The 18984-nt window shown below is 41.8% G+C and overlaps 1 protein-coding gene across 2 annotated transcripts in view; it reads right to left on the bottom strand.

Annotated features, from left to right (window-relative positions):
* The window catches only part of LOC111162581 (estrogen receptor 2), a 54254-nt gene that overhangs the window by 13333 nt on the left and 21937 nt on the right, over window positions 1-18984 (bottom strand). The window contains exons 4-6 of one of the 2 annotated variants that reach the window (XM_022527087.1): window positions 16393-16692; window positions 13982-14120; window positions 7313-7446 (exon numbers count right to left, since the gene is read on the bottom strand). In XM_022527087.1, coding sequence (XP_022382795.1) covers window positions 7313-7446; window positions 13982-14120; window positions 16393-16692 — 573 coding nt within the window. The remainder of the gene's footprint in view (window positions 1-7312; window positions 7447-13981; window positions 14121-16392; window positions 16693-18984) is intronic. The other variant, XM_022527094.1, reaches the window with a different exon arrangement.

The following is an 18984-nucleotide window of genomic DNA, read 5'->3' on the forward strand; positions in this document are numbered from 1 at the left end:
CAGGTTTTGCTTCATATATTTTGAAGTTCTCTTTTTAAAGCATAAGTGTTTAGGATTTTTATGTCTTCTTGACAAATTTACCCATGTATCTTTATGAAAGAAACTTCTCAATCCCAGCAACAGTCTTTGCTCTAAAATTTACATTTTCTGGGTCACTCAGGAGAGTGTGCATCTCTTGATCTCAGGGTCTTGAGTTTCAGTTGTGTCAGTTGTGGAGATTACTTAAATAAACTTAAAACTGTTTTAAATTTATATTTTCTGATAGTAATGTAGGCTTTCCAGCTTTCTTTTGATTAGTCTTAGCATGGTACACCTTTTTCCATCCTTTTACTATTAAGTTATTTATATCTTTATATTTAACTGGGTTTCTTGTTAGCAGCAAATAACCCCATCTTATTTATTCAATATTTTCCTTTTAATTGAGCTATTTAGCATACTTACATTTAATGTAATTACTGATAGGACAGAGTTTAAATTTACCATCTTAAGTATTTTCTATTTGTCCTATCTATACTTGATTTATTTGCCCTTTTTTTCTTTGTCAACTTTTGGATTATTTTTTTTTAAAGATTTTATTTATTTATTTGACAGAGATCACAAGTAGGTAGAGAGGCAGGCAGAGAGAGAGAGTGGGGGGAAGCAGGCTCTGTGCTGAGCAGAGAGCCCGATGGGGGGCTCTATCCCAGGACCCTGGGATCATGACCTGAGCCGAAGGCAGAGGCTTTAACCCACTCAGTCACCCAGGCACCCCTGGATTATTTTTTATGGTTCCATTTTATCTTCTTTGCTGGTATTTTAGCTCTGTTATTTTGTTGGATGCATTTGGGTTTATGATATACATATTTAACTTATTGCAGTTTATCTTCAAGTAATACATAGCACCCTCAGGTACAAAATAAGAATGAAATACTTCCATTGGTCCTCTCCCAGCCTTTGTGGTCTTGTCGTACCTTTTACTTCCACATAAATCCACAATATGTTATTTTTGCTTTAAACACTAGGCTATCCTTTAAAGATAAATACTTTTAAATAATAATAAAAAAATCATTATATTTACCCACATTATTACCATTTGTAGATCCTCTTTATTCCTTTGTGCAGATCCATGTCTCCATCTGATCTCATTCTCCTCCTACTTGAAAAACTTCCATTACTGTTTCTTACAGTGTAGGTCTGCTAGTGGTGAATTCTTTCAGGTTTTGTATATCTGAAAATATTTATAGTTCCCTTCGTTTTTGAAAGACGTTTTCATTGTGTAAAGAATTCCTCACAGTTCTTTCTTAAAATAATTTAAAGATGCTGTTCCCTGTCTCCTTGACGTACATCAGAACAGAAATTCACTGTCATCCTTGTCTTTGTTAATTATATATAATATCTTTATTCTCTGGTTGCTTTTAAGACTTTTCTCTTTATCACTGGCTTTAAGTAACTTGATTATGTTGTGCGTTGGTGTGGTTTCTTCATGTTTCCTGTGCTTGGGATTTATTGATCTTCTTGGATTGGTGTGTTTACAGTTTTTATTAACAATTGGAACATTTGCAACCATTGTTTCTTCAAGTATTCTTCTATAGCCCCCCCATGAGAGATTCCAAATTCATGTATATTAATAACTACAGTTGTCCCACGGCTCACTAGTGCTCTATTCACTTTTTAAACATTTTTCTTTCCATTCTGTTTTGATAGTTTTTATTGCTATGACTTCACATCCACCAATCTATTCTTCTGCTTTGTGTAATCAGATTGTACAAGCGCTGACAATACTGACTCCATCTTTGGTCCTCCATCTTGTTCATGCCTGGACAATGACCTCCCTCGAGGCTATCTACTCCAGGCCCCATGGAGGTTAATGTAAGCCCTGACTGCTATGCAGGAAGTCTGGTTCAGACAGTCCCTAAAGAAAAGGCATCACTTTAGAAGATTAGTAGAGATCCTCTGGCGCACAGATGGTCTCATTTTAGAAAACTACCCTGTGACCTCACCACCATGTCCCTCCCTCTATATAAACTGGGGAATACAGTCCAAACTTGGCAGACAACAGGGGTAGAGAGTAGCTGTGTCTGTCTGGATCGTCCATCTGCCCAATTCCTCTATCAGTAAATTCCCGTAAATAAAACTGTGTAAATGCTATGGAGTGGTTTGGACTGTTTGTTGGTCTCAAAGTGCTTTCTCAGTCTGGAGGATATTTTACTGTCCCTCTTCCACCTTATAACACAGATAAAAGCTCCATGGAGTAGAATTTTCACATCTAGAAGTTCCATTTGTGTTTCATATTTTCCATGTCTCCTCTAAATAACACGTGGTTTCCTCCACCTCTTAGACTTATGGAAAGTAGTTACAGTAATTATTGTTACTATTGTTTTAATGTTCTTGTCTACTAATTCTATTACCTGTATCATTTTGGGGTCTTTTCTCATTTACTGGTTTTTCTCCTCACTATAGGTCATGTTTTCTGCTTCCCTGCAGGCTTGCTAACTTCTGATTGGTTATAAGACATTGCAAGTTTTACCTGGTTGCGTACTGGGTATCCTTGTATTCTTCTAAATTTTCTTGAACTTTGTTCTGTGATGCAGTTAAGTTACTTGACAATGATTCTGATCCTTCAGGCGTGCTTTTGTGTTTGGTAGGACCAGGGCAGCCTTTAGTCTAGGGCAAGGTTTACCTCACTCCTGGCACAACACCTTTTTGGGCACTATACCCAGTGTCCAGTATATTACAAGGTTTTTCCTCCGGCTGTGAGAACATGAACTACTCCTGGCCCTGTGTGTATGCTAGGGATTATTCTGTCTGCTCCTTTCTGATGGCTCTTTCTCTGTCCTTGGTTAAGTATCTTTATAAGCATGAGATTAGTACCCAGCTGAAGACTTGAAGGGCATCTGCTACAGTTCTGCAAAGCCTCTCCATCCAACTCTTCCCTCACCAGTAGTCTCCTCCCCTGCAAATCCCAGCTGCGATGGCTTCCCCAAATTCACGACTCTGTCTCCCCAGTGCAGAGAGACCACGGGCGTCTATTTGGCTTATGTCCCCTTATGGAACCTGGACGTTGGCTCTATGTAGTAAACTAGATGATAAAGGGTTCACTTTTGTTCGTGTCCCTTCTCTTAGGGATCACTGTCCTGCGTGGTTTGTTGTCCAATGTCCAATGTCTATTTTGTACATTCCCTTGTTTTTCTTGTTTTTCTCTAAGGTGGGAAAGTAGATTCTGTCCCTATTTTTAATGTAATGCTACAAATACTCCAGGACAAAAAACCACCTATACCTTCAAAGGCCTAAAACCTAGCACAGAAAAGACCCCTCTTTCCTCCTGACAATGGAAATTTTCCAAGAGAAACAGAATCCCATCTTCCTAAACCCATTTGGCTACTGCTACCGACTACCAAGCGGGAAGGGAACTTTGTTAAAAGAAGATTTCCTAAGTGGAGGTTTACTGTAAACAAATTCCACTCAATTTACCACCACGAGTGGTAATTACCTCACATGCCTGACTCACCCTCTGTAATTCTCCTAATACAGCAGTTCTGTCAGATGCTGCACGAGGAATGCCACAGCCTTAGTCTTTCGCATTTGCACAGATGATGCTTCTGGCTTTCACAACAACACAATATGATGTCTCAGAGACTAAGGTAAGGAGCCTTGCCAAACACAAGGCTTTACACTGCAAAGTGTTGTAACAAGAAGCAAATGGCTTTCCAAGGAGCGCTTTGCTGCACAGAAAAGTGTTCTAAATTATTTCTGCAAGTAAGAGAAGCCCCATAAATCGGCATCTGATGATCTTCCTGGGCCAAGATGGGAATGCAATTTCCAAGCAAATCCCCCTTTAACACAGGCAGACATGGCAGCACACGTGAGCGGTAAGGTCTGTAGGTGGTTCAGAAGGATCAGGAAGGGGCGCCTGGGTGGTTCAGTGGGTTAAAGCCTCTGCTTTTAGCTCAGGTCATGATCCCAGGGTCCTGGGATCGAGCCCCGCATCAGGCTCTCTGCTCAGCGGAAAGCCTGCTTCCTCCTCTCTCTCTCTCTCTCTCTGCCTACTTGTGATCTCTGTCAAATAAATAAATAAAATCTTTAAAAAAAAAAAAAAAGGATCAGGAAAAGTTGATTTTCTTCCATGATCACTTTCAGATGTCTCAGCGGGACATTTTTCTCCATGCACATCCCCTTAATCTCTGAGGTAAGCTGGGCCCTTGTATTATGTTGTAAAAGGTGAATGGTAACAAATGTCAAGAAGGTGCCAGAAGTCTCAGAGCATTTAAGGAGTCTTCCTGGCTTTCCCTACAATTTTCATTTGTCCACCAATTGACCGTTTCTAGTCACAGATTGTTTTCCTGAGCTGGTGTTGAGAGTGCATTGGGTCTAGGGAAAATGTCCTGTCAGACAGGTAGGGCCAGAGTAAAACCGAACTCAGCAGTACCCAAAGGTTGTCTACAGGATCTCTGCACCTCACATGATCTTCAGATTCCTTCTTTGTTGCCCCCGCTTTTCCTTCCATCAAGACTTACCCCAGAGCCAGCCATGTATCTCCATGCTCTATCCCAGGGCTACTCAGAGTGTTACCAGTCCACAGGTATAAGTAGAAATTGAGGGTGAACACTGGGAAACTCTTATAGCAATTGACAGAATAATTTTAAATCAACTTAATGTAATAACAAAAAGCTAGCCTTGTATTTTGCACTTTTATTTTTCCTAATAATTTGTTTTTATTATATTTTATCAAAGTAACTGTCTATAATAATTTAGAAATTAAAAAAGAAAAAGAAATCTGATGCTTCACCACAAATAGCTTGAGAAACACTGCTCTATAGGTTTCCCTTTCCCCTCCCATCAAATCTAGTGCCAACGTCCAAGAGTACGTGGGGTGTTAGATACGCAGAAAGGTATAGGCTACAGAAGGAGAGGTCAGCTGGCCCCAGAACATGGCCACAGGTTCTGCACTGAGCTTTAGCCTCAGGAACTGCTGCACTGGCTGATTTAAAATAAAGTAGCATAATATGATCCCACAGACTCCTATTATTTCAAACACAAAAGTTCTAAGGTGAGATAAAATCTAGATAGGAAGGCCCCAGATGATGTTGAAATGAAGTTAGCTCTAAGTCATCAGTTGAGGATTCAAACTTGCATATCATATTATTTCAGAAAGAAAGAAACCAACAAGAGTAAGTAGCAAAGCGATTACCACCAGGGATAGCAGCTGGACCAAATAGCAGGTGAGACAGTAAACTGAACAGCGTGAACACTACATAGAAACTTAGAAATGTGCACAAAACAGCGCCACATTTATTGCAGCAATGTTTATAACAACAACAACAACAACAAAAACCCTGTAATTAAGTAAAGGTCCATCAATAAAGAAATGGTTGAACAATTTAGACAACGTCCTCAAAGATTGAGTTAGAGGTCTCCTAGTTGACCTGAAGGTATTTCACAGCATTTTGAAAAGTAAAAAAGCAAGATACAGAGAAGTATTTGTATATTACATTTCCCAATTTTTTTAATGGGGGGGGGACTTATCTTTGTGGATACTGAAGGTGAGGTATTATTTTAAAAGATTATTAGAGGATGGAAGAAGGTATGAAGTCTATCCTCCTGCAAGATTAGCTGCTTGGTGTTGGGGTGGAAGGGTCAAGCAAGGGTCAAAGTCTTTATAATTTTTTATCATAAATAACAATAAAAAACGCTATGCTGTTTACGTAAAATGACACGTATAAGCTTGTGTGTGCCTGGATGTCTCTCTCTATATGTCTGTATACATACATACATCTATCGACCAATCCATCTCTATCTACCTATCTACCTACCTACATCTGTCAAGAGCTGCCTATCTACAGAGAGCTGTTTGAGATTGGTCACCAGGGTGCCTGGGTGGCTCAGCTGGTTAAGTGACTACCTTCAGCTCAGATCATGATCCCAGGGTCCTGGGATTGAGCCCCACATGGGGCTCCCTGCTCTGTGGGGAGCCTGCTTCTCCCTCTCCCTCTGCCGCTCTGCCTGCTTGTGCGCTCTCGCTCTGTCAAATAAATAAATAAAATCTTTAAAAAAAAAAAGATTTTATTTATTTATTTGACAGAGAGAAATCACAAGTAGGCAGAGAGGCAGGCAGAGAGAGAGGAGGAAGCAGGCTCCCCGCTGAGCAGAAAGCCCGACATGGGGCTTGAACCCAGGACCTGGGATCATGACCTGAGCCGAAGGCAGCAGCTTAACCCACTGAGCCACCCAGGCACCCCAATAAATAAAATCTTAAAAAATGAAATTATATATATAAAAAAAAAAAAAGATTGGTCATCAAAGTTATGGTGGTTATTTTGCCCAGGCACAGGGGAGAATCCTGGTGATTTTTTTCTTCCTTATTTTTCTTTTTCTTCCTCGTTTGAATGTTTACAATAACCAGGGATTACTTACATAATAAGAAAAAAACTGGAACGCTACAACACCCATGATACTTTCAACTTCTCTCTTATTTCCCGCCTCTAACCCCCGCGTTTCCTTCAGGTCAGGCCCTCCCCCCCACCCCCCGTCCTACACACCAAGTCAATTCTGGCTCTCACTGTCCCGGGTCCCTGCCCCTGTCTCTCCCCTCTCCAGCCAATCCTTCACGTGGCAGCCAGAGGGACCCTGATGGACCGCCTATCTGTCCATGACACTCCCCCATGTGCACCTCTCCTAGGGCTGCTCGGAGCCTGACCGGGTGTGAAGCGTAATCTCTGGCACGGCGCGGCTCTTCTCAACTGTGCGCACCTCCCTCTGCTCTTCTACTGCACCACTGGCAGAACTTATGCCCGGCCCTGACCACATGCTCCCCCCCACCCTCCCCTGCTTCCCCACAGTCCTCCGTACACACTCTATTAAACCACTCATCGTTCTTTTTAATTATTTGTTTTCTCTTCCTCCCTCCCTCCTTACGCTGGAAGGCAGGACTGTATCTTCAATGTCTTTACCAAATGAATAAATGAAACCAACAAATGAATGAATTTATAAAAGTAAAGCAGTGAATATAAATGAACGTCAACCACATACAATGCCTGTATAAATGATGAACAAAGGCTGCAAAGTAAGTATTTTAAAGTTCATTTTTTTCCTTTTCCAGCAGTGGCTTGGGCCACTTTTTAAATTACTGCCAGTAATTCAGTCAATGAATAATTTATATTCAAGTTACCAAACGTTAACTACACTTTCAATCCCTATAAAATGAAACAGAAGTCAGGAAGAAAGCCATTTCCTCCTTCTTCAATAAAATAAGTTCAATATTGTTCTTCACTCCATGCCAGTTCTAGAAACAGCAACTCTCCCCCATAAAACACAGCCCAGCTGTGTGACTACTTACTGGAGTTGAGGAGGACCATGGCCTTGACACAGAGATACTCTTTGTGTTGGAGTTTTAACTCACGGAACCTTGAAGTTGTTGCCAAGAGCATGTCGAAGATTTCCAGAATTCCTTCTACGCATTTCCCCTCATCCCTACAAAAGTTCATTTGGAAATTTAAGAAACATGCATCACTAGGCAACCATTAAAAGCAATAAGGAGTATTTTCTTGTTAATCTCAAATTTCATCTTGTACACCCTTTAACAAAATGGTAATGAAAGCACCTCCAATGATATGAAATTACTAGAATTATCTTCATATAAAGAGGACAGGGAGCTTTCTCTAAATTCCAAAAGCAAACACTTGGAATAAATACTATTTAGGCAAAAACGTGCACTGAAAATATACTTCCCTTCTACCCGTTCACCAAATGTTTTTTTTTTTTTTAATTTTATTTATTTATTTGAAAGACAGAGATCACAAGTAGGCAGAGAGGCAGGCAGAGAGAGAGGAGGAAGCAGGCTCCCCGCTGAGCAGAGAGCCCGATGCGGGGCTCGATCCCAGAACCCTGAGATCGTGACCTGAGCCGAAGGCAGAGGCTTAACCCACTGAGCCACCCAGGTGCCCCCTGTTTTTTTTTTTTAAGATTTTATTTATTCATTTGACAGAGAGAGATCACAAGCAGACGGAGAGGCAGGCAGAGAGAAAGAGAGAGGGAAACAGGCTCCCCGCTGAGCAGAGAGCCCGATGCGGGACTCGATCCCAGGACCCTGAGATCATGACCTGAGCCTAAGGCAGCGGCCCAACCCACTGAGCCACCCAGGTGCCCCCGTTCACCAAATGTTTTAACGGAATACCATTTCTGTTGATTGTTTTCGATCTAAACCATTTCAGCCAAACAGCCAGAATTATGACACATACTAATTCTATATTCCCCTCAGAAGACTCTGAAGCGCTAACAAGAGTTACCAGAGCAAATGCCCTAAGAAGAAACAACCCTTTACATCTAGGGCTTAACTCACTCCCCGGTAGTCATTTAGAAATCAGTGGGGCAACTAAGAGACGTTGAACATAATTTGAAAAAAAGCTGGTCTGATACACAAAGAAATCACAATTAGAGAAGACAGATTAGAAGGAGGAAAGGAAGCCTGAGAGGGAGACATGAACATTTTTCACTTTGCCAAAGATTATTTTTAAGCAAAAGTTTTAGACAAACTTTGAACCATATAATCAAAATTCTTTTGAACACTGATAGAAATGAATTTTTATGCATACTTTTGAAGGAAATTACTTGAACTGTATTTAGAAAATACCAGCTTCAATTCACTCCAGTCAGACACACATTATTCTGCCTCACTGCTCCCCAAAAACCTTCTATTATCATCAGTCGTAGGCACTGGAAGCCCTTGACAAGCAGTTAGGTGGTTTCGCCATGAAACTTCCATCTGCTTCTCGACACCTGCCATGAGGATGAAGGGGAGCCTGGCAGTGGTGGGTGTCTGCGAGTTTCATCTTTAGTCTTCCTCGCAGCCCCTGAAGGGGACCTGAGATCTTCAGAGAACTGGCTGCTCCCCTCCTTCCTTCCCCCAGCCCCAAGCCAGGACATTTCCGACGATGGCGGCGGCTAGGGAAAGGGTCTCTGTGAAACTCAAATGCACGGACACCAATGGGAACCACCAAGGCTGGGGCAGCCTTTGCTACTGGATTCTCTGTGAGGGCAGCAGCTTGCCAGGATCCTGTGTCCCACAGCATTTAGACACCCCCCCCGGCTCACCTACACAAAGCTACCAGCAAGTACACTGTGAGTTCCAAACAAACATGTTAGCTTCTGCAACGACCTGAGGCTTTCTGAAAATGCACAGGTTAAGTGATAAAACACCAATGCCACATAATCAAATCACTGTGCTTATGGACAATTAATTATTGAAATCTGTCATTGCTGGGCTTGAGGACATCGGACACCAAGAAAAGCTGGTTCTAAAACATCTTGGGGTTGGGAGGGGCACTTGGCTGGCTCAACCTGTAGAGCATGCGACTCTTGATCTCAGGGTTCCAAGTTTGAGCCCCCAGTAGGTATAGAGATTACTTAAAAAAAAAAAATCAAAAAAATAGTATAAAATCTCTGGGAATAAATTAAAAGCCTACCAACTCCTGCATTGATTGTTTAATAGTTTGACTCCTTACTTTTCTGTGAGACTCAGTCAGAGGTGGGGTCATGTCACTCCCCAGATAGTCTAAGATCATTCATCTGAAATCAATCCTGTTTTGCAGAGATTGCCTCTTATACCTAAAAACACATCCCTGCATGTTGAAATTTGTATCATTTCCTCATTGAAATGCATGCCGTTTTATTTATTATATTTTTTTTATTGTATTATGTTAGTCACCATACAGTACATCATTAGTTTTGGATGTAGTGGTCCATGATTCACTGTTTGCGTCTAACACCCAGTGCTCCATGCAGTCCGTGCCCCCCTTAATACCCATCACCAGGCTCATCCATCCCCTCATTGCTCTCCCCCTTAAAACCCTCAGTTTGTTTCCTGGAGTCCTTGGTCTCTCATGGTTTGTCTTCCCCTCTGATTTTCCCCCCTTCATTTTTCCCCTCCTTCTTCTAATGTCCTCCATGCTATTCCTTATGTTCCACAAGTAGGTGAAACCATATGATAATTATCTTTACAAATGCCATGTTAAATGCAGATTCATATTTTAAAAACAGAGGGAAAGTTTATATTCCAGAGCTTCCTAAGCCCTGAGAATTGCTACAACTCACAGTAATCAGAACATGTGTACCTCACAGAAAAAGTGAATCTCTAAACTAATTCTAAAGAACTAAGGCTGATGATTGCTTTTCTTAGCAGCTGTGACAGCCAACCATTTCAGTCAAGGGGTGGCATGGTTAGGATATTTTTATACATTTCACAGGCTGGGGAAACCAAATACATTTCTTAGGAAATAAATGGGAAATACAGGAAATAAGGTGTAATACCTCATAAATGATATCCTAATAAAATTCTGCCTGAAATGAGTTCTATAGAGGAAGGACTTTTAAATAATATATTAATGACATCTATTATACTTATTTTGTAACTATGGAATGAAATGGAATTTGGAATAAGAAATTAGGATAAGATTAAAAGATCTGAATTAAAGAGAGAAGACATATGATCTGAATGTTAAAATACTGAAACAATCTATAATCAAACCAAACCACTCATAGAAGCTTACTTTTGCACATTTGTCCAGAAACTAGGGCTAAGCAAAAATAAAATAGTAAGTACAGGTGGAATGTCTAATTATGTGCTAGCGACTACTTTATAAAAGAAAGTGATTCTGTTCTATACCAATGACAAAATGTTGAATGAGTGAATGTTGCTTTGGGTGCACTATTTTGTACCTACATACATACCGCTGGCAGCACACATGTGGGCGTGTGTAGACCACACACAGTTCACTTCTGGGCAGGGGGAGGGCACTAGAATTGGGGGGGACGAGCTCCTGGCTTAACACATGGAGAAGACTTAAATATTAAACTGATATGAAAATTCCCTACATACAAAAAGGGAAATGAAAATTTTAAAGTGAAAATTCTTTGGGTGTCTTGAAATTCAATGCACACGTCACTAATAGGAATGCAAACTCAGTACATTTACAATATGATTCCATGAAATTCCACTACTGTCCACAATGGGGTCCAAGCCCAGATCCAAACGCCCTCTTTTTAATGATATGGAACATTAGACAGTTTCCTGCTGATGCCAAGGACATACATGTCTTAGCATATATGATTTTTTTAAGCAAGCAGAAGCTCAGATTCTGTGGCAGATCCCCACAAGAATTTTTGACTCTAGTGGTTACTGAGAGAAGAACCACCTTGTTTAGAAATAAGCCGAGGTGACCGGAATTTCCTCTCATCCAGAGTAGGTTCAAGTTTTCTCACTACAGAAGCCTCAACAAGAATGAAAGACAACAGCAATTATTATCTCTGTCTGCACAGTGAGCTAATTTAGTTGTATTCATACCTTCTATGGTCACACCACCACTGGATGGAACTGCTAGGACAATCTGCCAAAAGACAGTGATTTTCAAGTACTGTGCAAATTATTTATTCATGTTGAGAAAAACCTCATAACACTTCTTTGTGATGTGTAATCTCTGACTTTTTGAATAAGGAACACTTGGAGCATTATTGAATAGGCAACCCCCAGAAACACACATTCACATAAAACAATATTCATCTGTATTATACATGCACGAAGGAACTGAACTATCTTAGACTTGAAATTCTTGACTTCACCAAGTTTATGTGTTGGCAATACTAGAGATTGCAAGAAAAAATAACCATGACAGGTACCAAAAATCCCTGCTCAATGTCAAGGCACTTAAAATTGCAGAGACTCCAATACTCAGATATATACATCTGTATGCCTTATGACATGATACTTTCAAATATTTATAGAGTAATGGGAGGGGAGTCTGGGTGGCTCAGTCAGTTAAGTATCCAACTCTTGATTTCGGCTCAGGTAGGGATCTCAGAGTCATAGGATCAGGCCCCGCGTCGGGTTCCACACTCCGCATGGAGTCTCCTTCTCCCTTTCTCTCTGCGCCTTCCCCTGTGCTCTCTCTCAAGTAAGTAAATAAATAAATAAATAAAATCTTTAAAAAGGACTGTGAGTCTATTAAAATAATTTGTAAGAAAAATTACTTTTTTTCTTTTATTACTTAACCAAAAGGTAGGCCTAACGTAGGCCTAATGTTTGTCCAGGATGTGTATGTCCATTTACAGTAACTTAAACTTACAGGAATTAAAGAACCCAAACAAAGAGGAGAGTTAATTCTACTAAAAACCAGGAATGAAAGCGTCACTGGACATAAACATTAAATGTGGCATCAATGTAGAGATCAAGACAAAAAATAAAGTAACTTAATAAGTGTCTGCAAATGTATCGATTCATCAAGGGATGAAACTTCTTCCTAGTACTAAGTTCTAAGAGAATTATGTGTGTATATTTGTGTATGTGCGTGTGTGTGTGTGTGTGTGTGTGTGTGTGTGTGTGTGCGTGTGCGTGTGGCTTCATTTGAACACCAAGTGGAACATAAAGAGTGAATGAATGAGAGTAATGGCTTGGCTGGGTGCTTGGCTTTTCAGCCTGCCTTGCAACACAGATCTGGATCTTCGATGAAAGCAAGGGGAGTAGGGTTGTGAAGTGGGCAGACAGTAAAATAGAGTTGTTCTAGGATAAAAGAATAAAGTAGAAAGTCACTTTGCCCTTCAGCCTCCTCCTGGTTCCCCTCCCAGTTCTCTCTCTCCCACTGAGAGGCATGTCCTATCATTCAGGGAACTACTGTTACATTAAGCACATGGACTTCACAGCCCCAAAGTCCAGATCCACCACTTACTACTCTCTACCTACAGGCAAATTACCCAACCCCAACATTTCCATATCTGAAGAATAGGGATAACGCCCCGACTCAGAAAGGGCACTTAAGATGATGAAGTGAGTTAACATATCAAGTGCTTAAGATGGTGCCTGGCACATACAAGCCAATAATTTGGCTATTCTGATTGCTACTGAAGGGTCTGGACTTCCAGAACCTTCTTCTATGGTTTAACATCTGGGTTTGCTCCCTCCCGAGCCACAGTCCAAGCTCTAGCTCTTGCCAAAGGCCCTGCTCTCCACCAAAACACCTACGTTACTTAGAACAGTGCTCATTGTCAATGTTGTGACAATGCACAGAATGGGTGCTAAAACCTTGAGGTTATCATTTTTTATCTGTGTAATATGTGCATAGGGGTCTTCTGATGATCCAAGGAGGCGATACCAAGGGTTGGGTGCAGATGCTCTCGAACCGTATAATAGCGTCCCTCTACTCCATGCACAGAATCAAATGTGATTGAACATCCTACTTGAGAACTTTTTCAAAATAAGGAATGTGGAGCTCAATTTCCATCAAGATTTTTAACCTGCTCAAATGTATAACAAGAAAGAGTTCTATATTTTGAACTAAAATTTTGAGTGTTGTCTATTCTAGCTTTTCCTCCATGAACAGTTCACCTGAGTCAATTAAAAATGGGTCCCTTTCCTGTGCCATCTTTAAAAGAAAACAAAATGTAATCAAGTGACGGCACTGGCACTATGATTCCCCAATTTCCATTACCTTTCATTGGTTTTAATAACTGTTCCTTCCACTGCTATTGCCAATAATGCTACAGAGTATATGCACTTACAAGTCAAAGCACATTAAAATAAGCTTTGCAGATTTGTAAGAATCTTATCACCTGTCTAGACAGAGATAGACATGGTCCCTATAAGTGGAAACTGAACAGCAGGACAATTTAAAATTATAAACTGAAAGTGCAATTTTTAACACAGACAAATCTGTGTTAAAATTGTACATTTTAACATGTTGACTTGTTAAACATGTTTGACCTGTACATTTAGTGGCCACCGAGTCTACAAGATATAGGCCCTGCTATGGTCTGGCCTGTAAAGGCTGCCGTACCATGGCTAAATATGAGTCACAGGACACTGAACCCTGGACCCATGTTCTCCTTCCCCAGCTCTTGGCCTGGGGAAGGACCTCATGATTTTATCAACCTCTTAGTTCCCCCTTTAGGTGTGAGATTTTAATTGCGGCACCCAGGACTCAAACAGGTCAGAGAAGAAACACGATGTCTTTTTTCTCACCTGTCCAGAACGAGGTCGGGGGCAAAGATGAGCTTGCCCGGGTGGTCAATGGAGCGCCACATCAGCCCCACCATTAGGACCTCCATCCAGCAGCTCTCCAGGAGGCGCACTTGGTCATAGAGGCTGAGCTCCACAAAGCCTAGGGAAAGCAAGAGGCTATGAGACATACCCACTCTCCTCCTCAATTCCCTGTTTCTGTGAAAACAGAAGGGCACGGTTTAACAAGCTATTGAAAACACAAGCAATACAAGGAAACACTCAATATTTTTAAAGATGTGGTTAAATGCTGACTTAAGGGAGGAAATTCTGAACTCAGCGTAGGCAGTCTCACACTGTCCAGCCTTGGAGACCTTCTAGGGATGAATCTATTCCATTTAAGATTTATAAAGGACGGTTACCTGGGCTTATAGCTCCCCAGACAAATGCTAGGGATGAACAGAAAGCTGGAACAGATCGTTTTTAGTTACATTTTAAAAAAATTCCTCTGCGCTGCTGAGGAAGATAAGAGTCAGCTGCCAGCCAGAGGCTGCCAGTCTGGCCCTGTCCACAAGAAGGGCTGGAAGGGGTAGGAGGGGGGGGGGAGGGGAGTGCAGGACACACAGAGAGACCAGCACCAGCCCCTGTAGAAAGTCAAGGCTTCGAATGAAAGAGATCTCGGATTGCTTAAAATTTCAGTGTTAGAATCATTCTTCTGAGTAGAAGTGCTGTCTCCAGGCTACTCTATCCTGAAAAGCAAATGTAACAATTGAAGCAGGTCCCAAGAGCTTGAAAGCCTAACAACATGGATCGGTCCAAACATCGGAAAGAAACAGGTGATTTTGAGGGAGGTGAGCACTTTCAAAGCAAAGCTGAGATCACTGGTGCTTCCTCCACAACCATGATAAGAAGAGAAGTCCTGGTAATATAAAAACTAAACAAACACACGGCCCAGGAGTGCAGCAGACTCTGGTTACGATCCTGGCTCAGCCTCATCCTAGCTAGTTACGGAATGTCCTTTTAAGTCAACTTTGTTACAGAAAAAAGGGGAGTAACAATGAATGCCCGCAGGTAATCTCTTCCAGCATCCTTGTTTTACAAATGAGGGGGCCACGGCTCAGAAAGCACACATGGATCAAACCTGTGATTAATATAATGCCGGTGTGCACAAAGGAGAACTGAATGGAGGGAATCACGAATGACAAGACGGCTCAGTCCTCCTCCAAAATTGCACCTTGTCCTAACACGCGTACATGTGCCAATCTCGCCTGCAGTTACAGACAATAAGCCTGCCCATGGGACATTAGGCTTCTTATATTTGCAGATATTCAACAAGATCAAGGTTAGGTGATATTTTACTATTTTTTTTTAATTTTGGAAAATGATAACACCCACTAAGAGAGGAAAGAAAAATCACACCTTTAGACTATGCCTAAATTTTCTGAAATTTTTTTTTACAACACCAGGCTTGAAGAAGGACTAAAGCAGCTCAGGAATTCAGTTTTGTTATGGCACAAAGAAACTACATGGTTTTCAATGATCGTTAATTTCACCACCACTCTCCACGTGGGGTCCTGAAAACCAGCGTTTGGCATACGTGTAGCACGACAGCTAGAGGAAGACCCATCAGTATTGTCTCCTATGAAAAGAGCAGGGAAAATAACAGAATTCCAGCTAAGGGGAAGATCTAGACTATCAAAACAAAACTAGACACCAGGAGATCCTCAGGAAGCTCAGAAGGATTGGGCACAAACCAACAAATGACCCAAGAGATACTAGTACACCAGGCCTGGGTTCCCACAGCTCTTTACCCCCAACTCCTCCCCACTGAGCTTCTCAGAAGCTCCCAGACTTTACACTTTGCCTAAAGCGGTTGCAGCCTGCAGGCCATGGGAACTGTCCCTAGTGGCTTAGAACCTGGAGCGAGACCTCATTTCCTAGATGATTGTAAATATGCACATGGAGAAGCCCTTTCAGGGGATGGGCTGCTGCCATTCTGTGTTAGAATTCTAGATTCACTTTCACAGAAACACCAGTTCCAATGATAATGAGGTGGTAATTGTAGCACAATGCAGTTTTTCAGGTATATATCACAAGCTGGCCTGCCCCTAGAATTTCTTGCCCAAATGGCCACTTTCAGCCCACTTCCAGAGTCTGGGTAGGTTTTTTTCCTTGGGTCCACCCTCTCAGACCACATCTCAACATGAGGTGTCCAGCAGGCTAGTGTGGGTAGGAGATGTGGCCGCGAAGGATGGGGTGTGGACAAGGAAGAAAGAACATATTTCATTTAAGATTATAAATCAAACTGTCAAACTGTTACACACCCAGACATCATTTGTGTAGACCTCCATTTGGTACTCTTGCCCTGCACATGTTAGGGGCAAGCCTTTCTTCCATAAATAAAAAGCTAACATCCAGAAAGCAGAAAGCCCTACCTGGAATTTTCTTGGCCCAGCCAATCATGTGCACCAGCTCCTTGTCGGCCAGCTTGGTCAGTGACATCATCATGGAGGCCTCAGTGAAGGGTGTGCTGGGGCGGCTCACGAGCACATGGGGCGGCTCTGCCTCCAGGAGAGTGAGCACCAGCTGCTCCGGGCTCAGGGCGCTCAGCAGCAGCTCCTTCACTCGGGTCACATGTCCGCCATTTTTCTTGGCTTTGCTCAGACAGTGCAGCTGCTCATCGGAACTTTTCTGCCTTCGCATAACACGGTACCCACACCTTTCTCTCCGGGAGCCTAAACCAGAGAGATGATAACACAGTAGTTTCCCGTGGTTTCCCCAACCCAACATTCAAGTTCCCTGAGTCACCAGGGCAAGAGTGAAGTCATGACCTGGGTCCAGCCTCACGACGTGTGTTAGAACAGAAGCCTGACTTATTTCCTGGAACCTGTGGGACAAGTACCAAAGATCATTACATTTGTGTCTATTTTAACAAAGTCAAAATACAGCTTTTTAGGAACAATAGCCCAAATGAACTTAAACTCTCCATTTCAAGATCACCTATTTCTCTTTTAAAGAGCGCTGACTGAGGCGCCTGGGTGGCTTGGTGGGTTAAGGCCTCTGCCTTCGGCTCAGGTCATGATCCCAGGGTCCTGGGATGGAGCCCCACATCGGGCTCTCTGCTCAGCAGGGAGCCTGCTTCCTCCTCTCTCTCTCTCTCTCTCTGCCTGCCTCTCTGCCTGCTTGTGATCTCTGTCAAATAAATAAATAAAATCTTAAAAAAAATAAAAAATAAAAATAAAGAGCGCTGACATACCTCAGTTTCCAAACCACAGAATTAGGAATATTCTTTTTTTTTTTTTTGTAATGATTTTATTTATTTATTTGACAGACAGATCACAAGTAGGCAGAGAGGCAGGCAGAGAGAGAGGGGGAAGCAGGCTCCCTGCTGAGCAGAGAGCCCCATGCGGGGCTCGATCCCAGGACCCTGAAATCATGACCTGAGCTGAAGGCAGAGACTTTAACCTACTGAGCCATCCAGGTACCCCTAGAAATATTCTTGAGACAAAAGATGGGGAAAAGTTAGGAACTGAGTATTGATATTTCCAAACAGTTATCAAATAATATACTTTTTTTTTTTTAAAGAAAGTTTTTTTTTTTATTTGTCAGAGAGAGAGAGAGAGCAAGTGAGCACAGGCAGACAGAGAGGCAGGCAGAGTCAGAGGGAGAAGCAGGCTCCCTGCCGAGCAAGGGGCCTGATGTGGGACTCGATCCCAGGACGCTGGGATCATGACCTGAACCGAAGGCAGCTGCTTAACCAACTGAGCCATCCAGGCGTCCCCAAATAATATACTCTTATAATACATTCTTAAAATGTTTATATGCACATGTGTGTTTACACATACACATGAACAAATATGTATTCTTTTTATATATTTGCACAAATAAATATATTTCAAGTAATAATTTTTTAAAAATTTGACAGAGAGAGAGACAGTGAGAGAGGGAACACAAACAGAGGGAGTGGGAGGGGGAGAAGTTGCCTCCCCACTGAGCAGGGAGCCCAATGCAGGGCTCAATCCCAGTGATACCATGACCCTGGTATCATGACCTGAGCCAAAGGCAGACGCTTAATGACTGAGCCACCCAGGCACCCCTTCAAGTAATGAATTTTTTAAAAATCTAAAAAATATAGAAGAGTACAAATTTTGGTATAAATCCATTTACTTTTCCATATTTTATATGCAAAATTTGGGTCACAGTATATATACATTATTTTTAACCTTTTTCTTTTGACTAAAAATGTATCATTGTACAATTTAAAAATCTATGCAGCATTCTGTTTTATGAAGATAGCATCACTTTATCTAAGGTGTCCCCGTTGGGGTGCCTGGGTGGCTCAGTGGGTTAAAGCCTCTGCCTTAGGCTCAAGTCATCATCCCAGGGTCCTGGGATCGAGCCCCACATCAGGCTCTCTGCTCAGCAGGGAGCCTGCTTCCCCGTCTCTCTCTGCCTGCCTCACTGCCTACTTGTGATCTCTGTCAAATAAAATAATAATAATAATAATAATAATAATAATAATAATAAAGTGTCCCCTGTCAATGGAAATCTAGATTAGTCCTAATTTCTTTGCTGGTACTCATAGTACAATGAAAATGCATCTTTGTACACATATCTAATTCATTCCCAAAAATAAACTCAAAGAAGTCAAGCTGCCGAACCAAGGAATATACACACTTTAGATTTTGATACATATTAATAGGTTACCTTCTAAAACTATTTTAAAATTGATAATACAGACAATACTTTAAGGAGCTTCCTATTTCCTCATAACACCATTGGGCAATGAAAGTCATTTCTAGGGGTGCCTCAGTGAGTTAAGCCTCTGCCTTTGGCTCAGGTCATGATCTCAGGGTCCTGGGATTGAGCCCTGCATTGGGCTCTCTGCTCGGTGAGGAGCCTGCTTCTTCCCACCCCCCGCCCCGCCTGCCTCTCTGCCTACTTGTGATCTGTCTGTCAAATACATAAATAAAATCTTTTAAAAAAAAGTCACTTCTAATCTTTGCTAATCTGACAAGTGACTAAAC

This window comes from Enhydra lutris, unplaced genomic scaffold (assembly GCF_002288905.1).
Source record: "Enhydra lutris kenyoni isolate GAN:26980312 unplaced genomic scaffold, ASM228890v2 scaffoldscaffold4, whole genome shotgun sequence".
Lineage (NCBI taxonomy): Eukaryota > Metazoa > Chordata > Mammalia > Carnivora > Mustelidae > Enhydra > Enhydra lutris.